A 16,801-nucleotide genomic window follows, 5' to 3' on the forward strand; every position below is an offset into this window, starting at 1 on the left:
CATATGCAGAGGAAAGGAACCATTCACACAGTGGAGAATGAAGATGTATACAGAATATCTTTTTACTGTTCAGAATATTTTGTTATATTTAATTATACCCGATCATAAGTTTTGGATGTACTGTGGTTCTGTTTTTTTTTTTTTAGTAATCTTCATATAGGACATATGAGCTATCATGGATTTTTGCCAGTCTTGGATCACTTCCAAGCAACATTTAATCACATTTGGCTGATCAAGACAATATTTTACAAACTTAAAAATATTTTAATAAAATGATGGGGAAAAGCTTGCACTTTGTTATGAGATGAAGTTTGGACTACTTTGACAAGAATAAATTGGTTTTCTGTAGCTAGTGCACATTGCTATGGTTTGCAGGGAGGTTTTCCTGCATGCAAACCAGGTTCCTTCCAGAGAAAACTAGATAGGAAGCTCTGTCCTAAGTGTACTTCAAATATGCTCAAATCCCAGCAAGGAAAACCAGTCCAAACCAATGACTGGGCCCTTTTGGACAACAACATGGTATACTCACAGATACTTTAGCATCAGCTATTTTGATCTACTGTTCTGCTTTTATTCTACCAAAAAACTTGCTAACATAGTACAGCCAGTGCTTCCTTTCTAGGGAACATTTCATAGACATTGGTCTTCTGCTCCTTTTGGAGAATGTATGTTCATTCGCTCAGTACAATATGATTTTCTTGTGCTTCAGTCATAGCTGCTCATAAAAGAGTTGACAGAATAAAATGCAGGAAGCCAAATTTATCAGCAGAACATGTGAAAGAAACTCTCTTTTGAGTTCAGTCAGGCAATTACACTAGCAGAAGATTTACCCTCCTACTACATATTCAGACTAACTACAGTAATCCATGGCTTGACAGAAGATGAAAGTCTGAGGAAAACAGAGCTGAAGTAGGCCAAAACCTGCTGGTTGGTATGCACCTCTCCCTCTGTCATTCTTCTGTGCCTGCTTTGTTCTGCTGTATACATTTATATGCTGTATTTATTATTTAAAGCAGGGAACATGATATTGGCCTCTCTCCACACCCAAACCTCAAAGTATTCCTAAAATGGATAACCATGATAACCAAGTCAGCTGGAAATGAGTGGAAAGATATTACCGTACCTTCATTCTTCTTTGTCTTTTATGGAAGATAAAAGAGTGAGGGATGGAATTTGTGGCCAGGAGTGTTTTTTTAATGTGTATATGACAGCTGGCTTAAGAGGAAGATGGATAAGCTGACAGCAGGTGAGAAAAGGCCCAAGTGACAGAAAACCTAGTCTCTTTGTCAACTCTGCCATAAATCTCATGCTTTATAAAAGATTGTTAAGGATTCCCTTTGAAAAGGAAAAGAGTGAATACCATAGTAATTTTCTATTATGCATGAATGTCCCTTGGTTGAATAGAGAAGGTGTGAAATCGACTAATTTGAAAGTATCAGGCAAGACTGACTAACCCAGTTAAATGTGCTTAGGAAACAAAGTTTATATGATATGTTGACCAAATGTGGGGTAGTCTTTCTGTTTTGAAGACCTGACAGATGGAAAAAAGACACCTCATCTGAGTCACATAAATGTCATTCCAAAGGATTTCAAATACAGCACAGGAAGCAGTAGCTTGAAATGTTAACAGGACTCTAAATTGTAAATAATTCAAACCATTACTGGAAAAAGTAATCTTAAATCTAGCTAAAACCACACAGTTAAAGGAGAAGATAAATGAGTCCTATTTTACTATTTACACAGGGATAAGATTGTCTAGTATTGTTTCTAGATGTGAGATCATCTTTTCAACTCAGTTTCCAGTGAATTTCTTTGAAACACACAAAAAAGTGTGTGACGATATTCAAGCACAAAAGGAACTCAGTGGGTGCATCTACATCTTCTCTGGATTGCTGGCCTGAATTCAATCCCAAGGTCTCCTATCTATAAGCAATGAACCAGCCTCATATGTAGCTGCAGGGCACTCTTCAGGGATGCAGGAACATGCGTGCCTAATCTTACATGGTGACTTAGCCTATTGCGAAGTGTGGTAACAAACTGTCAGGCAGACCCAGGTACGCAGTTCACAGACTGCATGCAAACCATATGAATCATGCAAATCGGGCTGCTCCCAGACTGTTCTTTAAGACTGGTGTACGCATGGCCAAAATGAAGGACCATTTGTCACCAGTGCCTAAAGAAGAGTTTCATTAAACCACGGCCCACAGATGTCACTTGGAAGCAAAGGAAAAAAATACCTTTGTACTTATATCTGTTACTCTAACATCCTACCAAAGACGGTTCCTCACTCAACACCCATCTGTACTTAAACCCAAACAGCAGCTTTTTCTGCAGGAGGTAATGGCTCCTTCATATTGAAATATAACTTTTACAGAAAAAAAAAAAGTTCTTTCTTTTTTTCTGGACTGAATCATGGGACTAAAATGGAAATTTGAAGTCACTGAATTAAGCCTTTTGCTGTTACAACCATCTGACCACCTATCTCTCAGACCACAAAAGACTTCTGAATATTTTACAGTAACTATAAGAGCTATAACAAAGTACCCACTCCTTTTAGCTGCAATTAAGCCCAGATAACAAGAAACCAAGGGAAACATCAATGTCCTGTGCTCCAACAACAGCAGAAACCTGCTACCTGAAATTCTGGCATGCCACTAAGAAATAAACCTACTCCCTGCTTCTGAGGAAGGTAAACAAACAGAAATACCCAACCTTAAACCAGGTAATTATCCCTACTCTTTCCATTCATTAACCAAGCAGAACATTCCTTGCTGAAATACAAGTCTGGTGATCAGCTTAGTCCTGAATAAACAAGCAAAACATCATGGATATAATACATGGAAGGTTTAAATTTTACTGGGAACAACTACCCTGTTTCCCCTCTTCAGTGCCCAGATGTACAGTTTGTCTGACACAGCAAAGGACAGCCCAAATCACTGAAGTCCTAACCTTCAGTTTTAAAGTTGAAAACTTTAGAATACCATAGAAGATAAAACACAGATTAATGTGCTTTGTTTTCATTACTTTTAAATTTACGTCATTTAAGGAAATTTACAGTTTTAAAATCACTTTTTTAAAATCAGTATAAAATTGCTTCTGCTCTTATTACAGACGAAGTCCTGCAATTCTTATCTAAATAAAGAAACAACCTTTTGGGATTTTGCTTGAAATCATTATCTTTTTTTACTACAGTATACGTATTTGAATTATATTTGCCTTACAATTGCAGCAACTCACATCAGATGAAAAATTTGAGAAAAGTCTCTGTTAACTGTTTTAATAAACAGGTTGATAGAATTTGTTCTAAGTGTTGAAACTTAAATGTACAGTTCCTACCCTGAAGCTGACAGGCTGTTGACAGATGTGTCTTTGCATTAGTTTCACTAATACGAACACTTCTGCTGAGTCTTTATGCATTACTTAGCTGTAGGTGTTACATGTGTGACAGTTCATGTGCAAGATCTTTTGCAATTAGCTTCAGTTTAGTTGAGCAGGCATTTTGCATCCAAAGGCAAAAGGAAGACAACTTCCATCTTTGATTACACATATGCAATGTGTACAAGTGCTGAAGTTGACTGTGACTGGCATGTGACTTGATTTTGTGATGCACTGGTGTAAAGCTATTTCTTTATTAAACTAGACAGGTACTCACAATTTTCTGATGCTGCCGAATGGACGAGTTTCAGTCTCCACTTCCAAACTCTACTAACACTTCCTAGTGCGCTCATGGAAACCACTGCTATGGCTTTGTTCTCCATGGAATCCTACCATGCTGGAATGCAGGGCAGTTTATCAAACTCATTGTTGGGGAGCTCATTGCCACTGGGAGCTCAAGCAGCACAAAGCTCACAAAACAGGAAAATTAGGTATCTTTACAAAGTATCAATTCCAGATGGGTGGCTTCCACAACTTTTTTTGGTGCTGACAACCTATAGCTCACAATTTTTCCTTGACACAGCTACACTTGATTACTAATACATATCACAGAAATGTACAGCACATAGGAACTACCAAAGCGAACATAATGGAAAGCAATACCTTTACTTTGGATTAATAGGAAGCCACCTTCTATGGTCATTCAAGTGTTCAAATAGAGGCAATGACTACAATAGATGGTAAATGAAAATGTAATGTAAACATATAACTTGTTACCCGGAAATTAAATGTGCCATCACTGAAGCAATATTATCTGGATACTTATTATTATGTGATTACCTGCCAGGCTGTTCTTCAGCCTTTCACTTATACTAGATTAGATAAAACATTGTAGTAACTTCCTATAAAGGGTGCATTAAAGAATAAAATTATATTTAAAGCAGCAGTTCTAAAACATAGAGACATAATTTAACTGTCTTAGTCATAGTCTCCATAATCTTTTTTCTTGAAATGTTGTAATAAATGTATTTTTCAGTGGAAGAAGTACATCAATGATAAAAGTGTATTGCCTGAAGGACAAGGTATCGTTTCATTGTAATCCTTAGAAAGACACCAATTTTATTCTTACCCCTTTAGTCCCATTGATTGTGTAAGGATCAACTTTTTTGATAAACTGTCATAAAAAGAAGCCTGTGAAACGTATACATGAACCCATGAACACCCTTTTCACCTGCAATGTTTATGAATGCAGACAAAGACATAACACTGAAACAAGAACTATTAAAAAAGTGATGGGATATTCATCCACGCAAAAAATATTCATATACACACTCCATTTCCCTAAGGTAGTGAAAGATCAATCTTTCATTTCCATTTTATTCTTTTATGTTCAGTTCTAGTAAATTCTCTTTTCCAGAGTGTGCTGTTTCACAAGTTTTTCTGCACTGAAATTCATTGTTTTGAATGACATTAACTGGTCCCTTCTACCTTTCCCTTTTTATAATTAAGCAATTATGAGCTCTCCAGTCAGGAGGCACAAAAGGAGTACACAAGAGAATTAACAGACAAGGACTTTAGCTGTTGTGGGCACTGTACAAACAAAGAATGTAAAAACAGTCCCAGTGCCAAAAATATTCTAAAGTTGAGGAAACATGTTACTTTCATACTTAGCAGGATAATACAAAAGCGATCCTGTATTTAAACTCAAGTATAACAACAATATTGCTATAACAACACAAGTCTAGAGTTGAAAAAATGTCAACAAGGTTTACGCTTTGTCAGCAGTGACACTGTGTGTATGCTAACTTTCAGGAAGAACTTCCACTGTGACACACTGACAAAAGGTACGAAAAAAGAAATCACTGTCCACTCCTTCCTGTGCTTCCAAGATCTTACAGTCCTAAAACCAGGTTCTCAGCTGGTATAAACAAACATAGACATGTTGGAGAGAATACTGTAAGTCTCATGGAAACTAGGAGATCATTTAGATCTTATACTGAAGATCTGTCCTTGACAACATAACTGGACAGAGTAATTGAGAACTGAAACTGATATAGCAATTGCAAAAGTAATTTATGACCATATTTCCAGATGCTGATGAGGTCATTAGATTACTTCCTCTAAGTGTCACTGTAAATATTTTCTTTTTTTGTCATATATCTCTTTTCCTCCTCTAAATTTCATGTACCTGATCCCAGCCTAAGCTAACTGAACCTCAGATATTTAATTAACAAAACTCTGTCAGAAAGAGAGGGTATAACAGACTTAATGCTTAACATAACATCAGAGCTGAAAGCAGCCATGATGATCATGGGAGGTTTACAGAGCCGCTTCCTCACCATATGTTGCATGACACAGTTAGTGCAGCCCACTTTATATCCATGGAATTTTTTTACTTTCCTTGTGCTTGTCTAATGGCACCCTATGTTCCATAAAAATGTCCACTTCATTTATTTAGACTGTAAGTACTTTGAGACATGAGCTGTTTGCTGCTTGATGGCTGCACGCTAATAAGAACAATATAGATCATTAGTGTTTGGGGTCAAAGCAAAATGGTAATAAACTTGGGTAAAAAATAAACAACGATGTACAAGCCCTTTGTTTCCATGTCTCATTAATGAATACTGTATGTGTTCAAACTCTACTGTAAAGGCCTTTAAACAATCAGCTGTTTATAAAATTTATCATCCATCCTATAAAGTATACAATTCATATCAAATATACATGTATCTATGAAATAAGTGAACTGAATAATCTGTCCTCAGTAATAGCTTCACTACGCTGACAGTTATTTTACAATATTATACTTCCTCTCCAATATCTAGTAGAACCCAACAATTTCTAACTCATGAGCAACGTTCATCAAGATGCTGTTCCAAACCCTCTACATGAAATTTTAGTGCTTGTGCCACAGTTTCCCCCACTGTGCTAATCCTGCATTAGGGAATGATGTTGATATGGAGTGCCAATGCCATGACTACAGTTTTCCCTTCAAACTTCCAAGTACTGTTTTCCAAGCAGTAACAGCATAGTAAGCATTTAATATCCACACAAATATGTGAAGCTGCAGAAACTGCTTACAGTGGGAGCCTTGGAGGATATAACCAGACAATTCTGCATTTGAAAGCCACCACAAATTATCAAACATAGAGAACAAACCCTCTTTATTCTATCCAGCCTGTACTAATCACTCATGTATTCACAGATAACTGAACATAAAAGATAAAAATTGCTGAAGAACTCAAATGGCAACTCTTCCAGAGCTCTGACAAATAAGAAAATGACCCTGCAACTGACAGAAAAGAATGGACTCGGACACAAGGACAGCCAAGAACATGTTAAATTATAAACGTATTTTGTTAGCCAAGACTTCTTCCGCTTATTCATAAATAATGGACTGACTCCCAAATCAGAAATCTTACTACTCAAGGAAAAGGAATACTGCAGAAATGAGAAACTTTACTCCTGATGATGTCAGCCTTATACAAAATTGCCTTCCCTGACCCCATAAGAAACAGCCCTCAACACTTGGATAACTTCTTGATAATCCTTATCCAAAACAAACAAACAAAAAATGGAATTGTGATATGAGACCTTTTGGTCTGGGAGAGGTAAAAGATGTACACATTGGGACACAAAAGATTACCCACAGAATCACAAATGGCCAAGAAATCTCACAAGGGTCAAAAAGGTCAGCTAACTAAGGTAATTATAGATCTGGTGTTAGCTGCCTCTCAGAAGGCACATGCAGTAATTTCACGGTAAATGCACTACAGACTGTGCCACAAGAGCTGGGTGGTTTATGATTAGAAAGAAAATGCTTTTCATTTTCTGAAGAATTGGTGGTAACCACTATGTTAGCAATTAATTGCCATGTAAAACATAAAGTAACTTCCAAATTCTGAACAAGAATTTGTTGTGTTTTTTTCTGCATCTTAGTAAGACTGTAATATCGATTCCTCTATTTCCAGGCAAAGCAATGAAGCAAATAACCATTGCTTTAGACAGCAGACATTCCTTGGGACTTTTCAGCAAGGTGTGCAAAAAGACTACATATACAGGTATTGCAGATGAGTGTGTCAGCCCTCATGCTGTACTGATAGCTGTAGAATTGCATATTAAAAAAAAATGAAAAAAAAAAAAAAAGCAAGCAAATACTTCTTACCATGAAACCCTCAGTGTACTGAAACTGAGCTCTGGAACTGTCTTCTGCTGTGGGACTCAGGGGCTTAGGATCAGACATAGAGCGTTGCATCATCTTTGCTGCCTTTGGGCTTGATGGAGGAACCGTGGCAATGTCAGCATGCAGCATCTTCTGAGGGCTGATGTCATCAGTGATGGGTTTTTCATAGGGCACAAATGCTGACTCTATAACTTTGCTTGGTGAAACAGGTGAAATGGGTGAATAGAGAACTTTGGGAGATTTGGGAGGGGAAGGGACTACCTGCAATGTGGAGTCTGGACGAAGGTGGGATGAGTATCCTATCTCTAATGGTGTTGGGCGTTTTTTATCTTTCTGAGGAGATGAAGCTGACAGATATTGGGGACTTTGAGTATCTGACTCTGTCTCTGTTTGACATCCCAAACTTTCTCCTTTATATGTCTTTTCTGGAGCTGAAATGTGCTTTATGATTTCAACCTTAGCATCCAATCGGGCCCTGATTGAAGGTGTTCTTATTGTTCCTACAGGTTCTGTTTGTACTGAAATCTCTGCCACTGTCTGAACTGCAATACTAGATACCTTGGAGAATTGTTTAGCTTTGTCTGCCTCAGTGGTACTCTCACTGTATTTCCCTACACGAGGCTTCCTTCTGGATCTGCTAGAAAGATCCCATTCATCTTGATCTTCATCATCTGTCTGAACACTCGTATCAACACTCTTCTTAGTTCTCCGTCTCCTGTTTGTGTAACCTCTGTCTGCTCCGTCTTCATCATCAGTTTGCACTCCACTGTCCACTATCTTTTTGAAGCACCGGGGCTCTTCTTCCAGGGTCTCCTCAAGCTCCTCATACGGACCACGTAATTTTGGCATAGAACTTCTCTTTTTCAATTGCTTCTCCTCTCTAACATCAATATCCTTAAGAGACATTTCTGAAACAGAGCTTAGGATACCAGACCTAGGTATGTATTGGGTAATGCCATCAGACTGAACTGTATACCATGTTTGGCTTTGTGGAATTTCAATACCCAGCACTCCTGAAGCCGTAGTGGTTGCGTCATCAGTAGGCCAAAACTGCCCATTTTCTGAGGTTGCATACTGTCCTTCCAAAAGTGTTTGATCTGTGGTAGTTTGTGGTGAGCCAGTTCCTGAAGGGTCATAACCATACTGATATATTTGACGAATTTTTTGCTCCTCTAACTGTTGGTGGAGCTGTTGTTGAAGTTGTTGGAATTGTTCAAGCTGCAATTGCTGCTGGGCTAATGTCTCTTGCCTCATCATAAACTGAGCTTGTCGTTCTTCCTCTTGCTGAAATAAGAGATGATGTTTCATGGATTGCAACTCCTCAAGCTTTTTTTGCACCATAAACTTTTCTTGTTCCCTAAATCTTTGAATTTCCTGACGTTCCCATTCCAGCTCTTCTGCAAAGCGCTGCTGCTTAATTTTCTCAAGCTCAAGAAGTTCACGCTCCAAATCAAGCTGCTGCTGTTTGCCTTCTTCAGGGGCAATGAGAAGGGCAACCTCATCTTCAATTACGTCTGTATAAACTTCAGATGCTGTAGTTAAAGCAGGTATCAAGTTGGTTGGCTCAGTGGTAATAGTTTCTATAGTAAGAGGTGGTAACCCTGTCTCCATATCAATGGCAGTAATTGCACTATCTTTTTCAGCTGCCACTGTAGTCAAGAAACTGTATGATCTTGGGAGTGGCTGATTCTGTTGCAAAGTTGATAAAGAGGGCACTGAGTCAATTGTTTGGAGAGTAGGTAAATCTCTGACAGTCGTACTGAAAATAGAACCGGGTTGTGTAGTGATGGCAAATGTGGATGGGATTGGAGTCGCTACTGAAGAATAAACAACACCATTGGATGATCTTAAAACACTTCCAACACCAAACTGGGAAGCCAGAGATGATACCATTCTTGCTTGGGAATACTGTGGTGTACTGAGCCCGATGCCAGAAATCACCTGCCGAGTCTCTGGATAAGGACCAGTAGTCTTGCTTGAGTAATCCATAACCTCACCTGAAATTACAGGGCAAAGTTACAGTCCAGTCCCTCAAAAGAATGCTGCTTTGTGGATTCTGAAAGTCATCCCATCTTGATGAATTAAATGGGAGGGGGAAACTGCATGCAAATCTTCAGGTTAATGATTTACTTTAGATGTGAAGGAAACAGCATTTCTGAACATGCAGGCACATGCAGGCACCTCTGTGCAAAACACATATGTAAAATGAAGAAATGAAAAACACGTGTAATCCAGAATAATTTGTCACACTGTCCAAAAGAAAACAAAAAAACAGAAAGAGGGGAAAAATAATAAAAATCATCCTGAAATGAGGTGGGGAACATCAAAATTATATTTCAAAGAAAGATCTGCTGCTGTGTCATACTGACCTGTAGTAACTCTTCCAGAAGTAAGATCTACTGCTGCATCAGTTGCCCCAACTCGATAATCAAAGCTATTCTTGCTTTTGTATGCAAACAGTCCAGCTTCCGATAAATTTGTGTCAGACATAGATGGTTTCATACCTCCCATTCCTCGGTAGCCATATGACCCTGAACGATCATACTGATAATGGTCATCTCTGTAACCAAAGCGGTCTTCTGGAAGTGTAGTTGGTGGCTGCTGTGCTGTACAGCTCCTACCAAATGGCAATTTATAAACCATATCACAGCAGACAGCTCTTCTCCCTGCAGTCAGATCCACAGGCTTTTCATCATCTTCTATTACTGTTGTTACAACACCTGAAGTAGTTTCATCCATTGTTACTACTGTTCTGTGGGATTTTGTAGTGCTAAGGTCAACTGCTCCACTCTCCATTGGCTCTTGAGAAGTGGAGAGATCAGTCCAACCGTTTGTAACACCAACAGGTGGTACAGTAACAGGCTTCGTAGTAGCCCATGTCACTGCATGTGTTGAAGTACCTAGGGATAAATTTATTGGCACTTCATCTCTACCTGCAGAGAATGCTTGGCTGCCTGTTACTCTGTATGCAGGCTCAAAATGTTTTGATGTTGTTAGCTGAAGCGGCGTTGTCATCGCATGTCCCAGATCCACAAGGCTGGCTGTACTGGCAGTGTAGCTTACAGTGGCGGTGCAGGTCATTACAGTTACTGTCTCAGTGACTACAGACAGGGAAGGATCGGCAACACATGCAGTGCTAAGATTTATTATAGCTGGTTGGACAGTACTTACTGGCCGCCCACATGTATCACTTGCTGGCATTTGCCTTCTCACATCCATGGAAACAGCAGACAGATCCATACAGCTGTCTCTCATTTCAATATCCATCTTAGTTAAAGTGCGAAGATCTATGACATCACCCAAAGGATGGAATCTTCCATTCTCTCTATACCTGGGTTGATCTACTATATGGAGTGGCTCTGGAGGCATAGTAATAGCAAGACTTCCTAAACCATAACCAGGCACTGGGCCCTTAACCACAGACACTGTTGTCTTGGTTACCTCTGTTGTTACTACACCTGATTTTGAACTAGGTATTTTGTCAAAAGTTGATTGTGTTGTGACAGGAATAGCTTGCAAAGCACCTGAAATATACATACTCTGATCTGCCATACTTTGAATTTCCATAGTTTTCATGGATGGAGTAAAAATTGGTTGCATAGGCTGGGGAATCGGTTCTTTAGAAGGTGCTTCTAAAGGCCAGCTGGTAACAGCCTGACTAGTTATAGCTTCTGTGGGAGTTCCAGGCTCAGATGGCAATGTGATGACAACATAGGTTTCCTGTGAGGGTTTTGTCAACCTTGGTGAAGATTTGTTAGAGTGTGGAGACAAAGGGGAAGTGGGAGATGCTATTTTGTATTCAGCTGCAGAGACCAAATTCAGAGTCATACTTGAAGTCAATGACAAACCTATTGGTTTGGGCTGTGTTTCTGCTGGCTTATGAACAGCTATTGGGAGTGGAGGAACTGCTGGTTTAGGAGCAATTGGAGGTTTAGTTACTTCAGCAGGCCTGTGACTGAAAACCAGCCCTGCTGGAATGGAGGATGGTTTGGGTGGTACAGGAGGTGGTGTTGGGGTGTATGTTTTTGTGATAGGTACCACATGATTCTTTAATACAGCTGTGGACTCTAGTGTTGGAACACTTGTGACTGAAGGTACCACTGTGGGAACTGTTGCTGCTGGAGTCTTAATCTGTGACTTCTTTCTGGGATAAATAGCTGGCTTGGGTAAAGTAGGTGGAGGTAATGGTGGTGGAGGAGGTGGTGGAGGAGGAGGAGGCGGGAGGCGGGAGGTTGTGCAGGAGAATCCAAAGAAGAGCTTCTAAAAAGTGAGAATACTTTGGATGTTACAGCAGGAGCTGAGGAAGGCACAAAGACCATGCTGGCCTTACTTACAACACTGGGAGTAGGTACAGAAGATGTTTCTGATGCAGGCTCTGTAACTGGTACTGATGCTATACATACAGCTGGTTGCTCAGATGTAGCACTAGTGAAATTAATTCTTGTTATATCAACACCCAATTCTTTGTGTGAATCTTCATGATGAATTTTGACAATGCCAGCCTCTCCTGTACTTTTCATTTTTCCAGCTGCTTCCTTTTCTGCTTTGGAGGTATCAAAGGTAATGGCATCAGTTGCATATTGCTTGGGTTTTATAACTGTAGTTGCCATTACTGAAGGTGCAGTTTCAAGCAAACAAACTGCAGCTTGATCCACACTTTCCATATCTGATGCTATAGATGGCTTTTTAGTGGCTCCGGCAATAGATTCATAAGGCATGCTCACTTCAGAATACTCTTTTGTAGGTGTTAAGGGAACTTGGGTTATTATCCTGACACCTTCAGAATCTACCAGTTTACTTACAGCATCTGCTGTATCTACATAACCTGTGGTTGCACTGTCTATAGGTGATGAACTGTCTGTGGTACAAACTGAAGATGTAGATGATGTTAAGGAAGCTGTATCAGAAGGTAAAACTGATGCAGCACCTTCTGATGTCTCAGAGTATGTCAACATTGATGTTTCATGAGAAATTATTTCTTGAATTTCTCTGGCATAGTCTGTTAAGTATTCATCTTCAATTTCCTCTGCTGTAAAATGCTGTGTTATTTTAACATCTGGAATAGAAAGTGCTGTGCTGCTGACAGGTGATACATCTGAGATTGCTGAAGTAGTGCTTGATGTTAAAGATGTACTATCCACTATTTCTCCAACACTAGATACCTTTGTATCGGATGTGGGAACAAAACCTGAAGTTGGTTGTGTCGGACTGGACCCAGGGGTTAGCTGCGTTCTTTGTCTTCTCATAAGCTCTTCATAAGCAGCTTCTGCATCTAACAACTGCTTTTCCTCAGTGATGGAAGTTACTGCGCTGTCTAATACAACTATTTCATGACTTTCTGGGATAATGTAAGAACTAGAAACAATATCTTCTTGAGGCACAATAGAATGTAAAGTCTCAATGCTATAGTAGTCTTTCTGTAGATCAGTAATTTTCTGTGGTTCTTCATAGATCTGTTCTGAAGCTCTTACTTTTTTCTCTTTTCCTCTCTGTTGTATATATTCATTGCTCTCATCTTGTCTCATTACAAGATTAGTATCAATAGTTCCATTGTAAGTATCCTCTACTAAAGATTCATAAATATAATCCTCTATTAACATTCCACCATATAAAGATTCTTTTTCAAATACTTCATCTTTTTCATTTGCAATTTGAAATGACTTAGATTTATGGGTCTTATGCATCATCTCTTCATATACCTCTTCGGCACTTTTCAATGTCTTTTGACCACTTTCTTCTTTTGGGAGTCCAATTGGTTGTTCATCTGTTGGTGAGTATAGAGAGACAGCAGTAGGCAATTTGTAAACTTTTTGTACTTCTATTATTTTTTCTGGGCTGATTTCAAATCCTTCAGGATCTGACTCAATACTAGGTGAATATTCAGAACAGGAAGATCTGTGCAGCTCTTCCATTTCTGCTGCCTGTCGTAATTCTTCTGTTGGAGATGCATCTTCAATGGGAGAAAGATTACTTGGTGGAGTCTTTGGACGTTCCCTTCTTCTCTGAGCTCTTAGTTCATCCTTGTCCTTTTTAGATTTTTTGCTAGAACTTTTTCTTTGTTGCTGTTCTAATTCACGCTGTTTCTCTTGCTCCTTTAGCAGTTCTTCCTCTTCCCGTAGTTCTTCTTCTTCTGAAGAATCTTCAATAGTTGGGAGAAGAGGACCATGTGACCGATGCCTGGCTTTGCGCTGTTGTTTGCTCTCCCCTCCCAGTTTTTTGTGACTAGGACTGCTGTCACTATCTTCATCAAGTGATGACACTGAAGTAGGAGATGTACCTGGTGTGAAACTAGAAGCATGTAAACTAGAAGACCCTTCTCCTCTAGATCTATCTTCTGGTGAATCTGTAAGACTCTCCATCTCTAGCTCAGGCTCTTCATCAAAATATAAAATACCTTTCTGTTGTTCAGATGCTTCAGAATATTTGTTTGTTATTGTACTATTTAATTCTATTGTTTTGAAACGCCGAAGACCTCCTCCTCCAGTTACTGCAAGTTCTTCACTGTCTTGACTTTTAGTTTCCCTGTATTTTGGCTCTGGGCTTTCATCAAAAGTCTCATCATCGTCATCGTGCCATGAATGTCTTCTTCCTGCATCCTCATCATAGCTTGCACTACTTTTCCGTGCCATTCTTCTATGTTTTCCAGCTGTTCCTCTGGCTTTGCTTTTCACTTCTTCTTTCTTTTGGCTTTCAGTTACACTGATTTCTTTGAGTTGACTTCTAATGAATTCATCGTCTTCAGAACCTGAGGCGTCTTCATCAGCACTCATCTCTATAATCTGTTTTCTAATGAAGTCTTCCTCATCACCTGATCCCTGACTGTCATCCCGTTTGTACTCATCACTGCTTGAAGAACCAACACTAGCTCTTCTTTTTCTCCTCGGGACAGGTGAGTTTTCACTCTCACTGCTGTCTTCCACAGAATCATAGCGTTGTCTTCTTGCCAATATCTCATCTCCTTCATCTTCTTCCTTGTAGTCTGCCTGGGAGGAAGCACTTCCTTTGCCATCTTCTACAATGGTTCTTTCACCTTCTTGAATAGCTTCCAGGTCTTCCTCATCTGAACTGTAAGATTCTGGAGTGACTGGCAAAGGCTTTGTTTTATGATGATCCTTTGTCTGTTCACTGTACGTTTCATAAAGCTCTTTACTTTTTGCAGCTTTTTCATCAGAAAGCGTACTTGCCTGAGCTTCCAAAATAGACAGTACAGTACTTTCCAATTTAGCTAGATCCGAGGGGCTTGGTGGACTTTCTTGTGAAATAGTGTCTTTTTTATTAGATTCTCTGAGTAAATCCTTTTCATCACTGGGGATATGACTTGGAATTTCACCAAGTGAACTTGATATCCCATCAGAAGAATACCCGGTGTCGCTCAGACCTTGTGGACTTTTCTGTTGCTGAGAGCTTGATGTGTCTGATTTGTCATCCTCCTTTTCCTAAAAAAATAAATACATACGCGTGTGTATATATTTATATATAAATTCTTAATGTCTCCAGGCAATTAAATACATGTGATCTTTTTCTAAAAGATGAGTTAATGTCTCAGATGAAAAATTATGATGCCAAGAAGAATTATATTAAACCATAAAGGACTGAACACTGATTTTGGTATTCAAAGCTATTAAAATAATACACAAATTTCCTCAAATTTTGAGTTTTTGCATTGAATCTAACTATGCTTTGCATGGCTGTCCACACTGGCAACTGATTTTATCAGTGGTAAGATGATCTTCTCTTTTTCAGTATAAACAAATACTGTATTTAATTGTTTTCAGAAGACTTACTAATCATAATCAATCATTTGCTCACATGTGCAGGGGACAAGTTATTTGGGAGTTAATGTAAATGAGGATTTTAATTACCTATGTTTCAAAACTGCCTACATAGTTCTAGATACAAAGTAATATAGCTTGCCAAACGTCAGTCTGTAGTATTTCTGGGGTCTGCTCATTTCTTTGCCCATTTAATCTTTTATAATTGTCTAGAAATATGTCAATCTTCTCAAATTTTGGACCTATGGTTTCATTTTGTTGATTTAACTGTTACACATTGTAACATGCAACTGAATACGTGGAGTATTGAAGCATGATTTAATGCAATTTGGAATGTCCCCATATCTGCAGTTTGGCACCGTACGAACATTTTCTGAGTAACTCATAAAAAAGAAGTTTCTCCGTAAATTTGTAATGCGGAGGTAAGCTGCTGGTAGGGAAACGTAATTGCAGGGAGGAAAGCATGAGAGTCAGCTATTAATAAAAAGAAATAAGGAAGCAAACAAGGCAGGCATACCTAACTGGGCATCATAACCAATGTTTTCCTTCTCATCCTTAATTAAACACACTTAGTTGTTCTCCTAGCTTCCAGATCCTTCTACACCATTCTGAATGACAAGCACCTCTATCTCCTCCTTTAGATAACAAAAATACCAAGAATATCCTACAGCAAGTTTTACCACACCAGAGTTTCCCTCCTGCTTCTCTCAACTGTGAAATGCTCTGCACTTAGTGAAAGTACCTCACCATTCCGCTAACAAAACAGCTCACTCTCCAAATGACAGGTCATCTTAGCTGACAATCTTACGAAGTGTCCCCACCTCCACTAGCAATTTGAGAACAAGCAGCCCAAAGTCTCGTGATTTTAATAATATGAAGTGATCTTCATATTTGTTATGGCCCTCAATAATACAAGTAGGTAGTATTTATCAACTTTGCTAATCTAAGTCAATGATTTCAGCAGTACAGCAGCCCATTTATTTAAAGGTTTAATTTATCAACTTCCTTGGCAATATGCTGAGTTAAAAAAAAATACCGTGGAATAAATATATTAGGAAAACTATGACAATGGTTAATTTTAATTTAAAGGTACATTTACAGTCAAGTTAAGTTGCTATCAATTACAAGTATTTTCAAATGTTTATTCACACTAAAGTTATATTTAATGCCAAAATATCATAAACCAAATATTTGCTATCGTTAGTTATTTTATTTCTAAAAACCAGTCAGTTTTTTTCATTATTTAATTTACATTTAAAATACCCATTCTTGCCTATAGGCAAATCAATGTGCACATAACCCTACATTAAAACACTAATATTAATATTACAGTAATCTACTAATTAATATTATATTAAGGAATCTCTATTTTACAGGAGTGATTTATTATCTGCAAAATCAGATACTAACATGAATATAAACTACATCTGTTCTTAACTATATTGTACCCAATATGATAAATCCAAATATC

At 38.6% G+C, this 16,801-nt stretch overlaps 1 protein-coding gene across 1 annotated transcript in view; it reads right to left on the bottom strand.

The window, feature by feature from the left end:
• The window catches only part of PCLO (piccolo presynaptic cytomatrix protein), a 367,233-nt gene that overhangs the window by 177,339 nt on the left and 173,093 nt on the right, over window positions 1-16,801 (bottom strand). Inside the window, 3 exon segments of the mRNA XM_010580944.1 lie at window positions 7,541-9,555; window positions 9,928-11,781; window positions 11,784-14,994. Of these exon segments, the coding sequence (XP_010579246.1) occupies window positions 7,541-9,555; window positions 9,928-11,781; window positions 11,784-14,994 (7,080 nt within the window).

This window comes from Haliaeetus leucocephalus, unplaced genomic scaffold, assembly GCF_000737465.1.
Source record: "Haliaeetus leucocephalus isolate CR32 unplaced genomic scaffold, Haliaeetus_leucocephalus-4.0 Scaffold751, whole genome shotgun sequence".
Classification (NCBI taxonomy): domain Eukaryota; kingdom Metazoa; phylum Chordata; class Aves; order Accipitriformes; family Accipitridae; genus Haliaeetus; species Haliaeetus leucocephalus.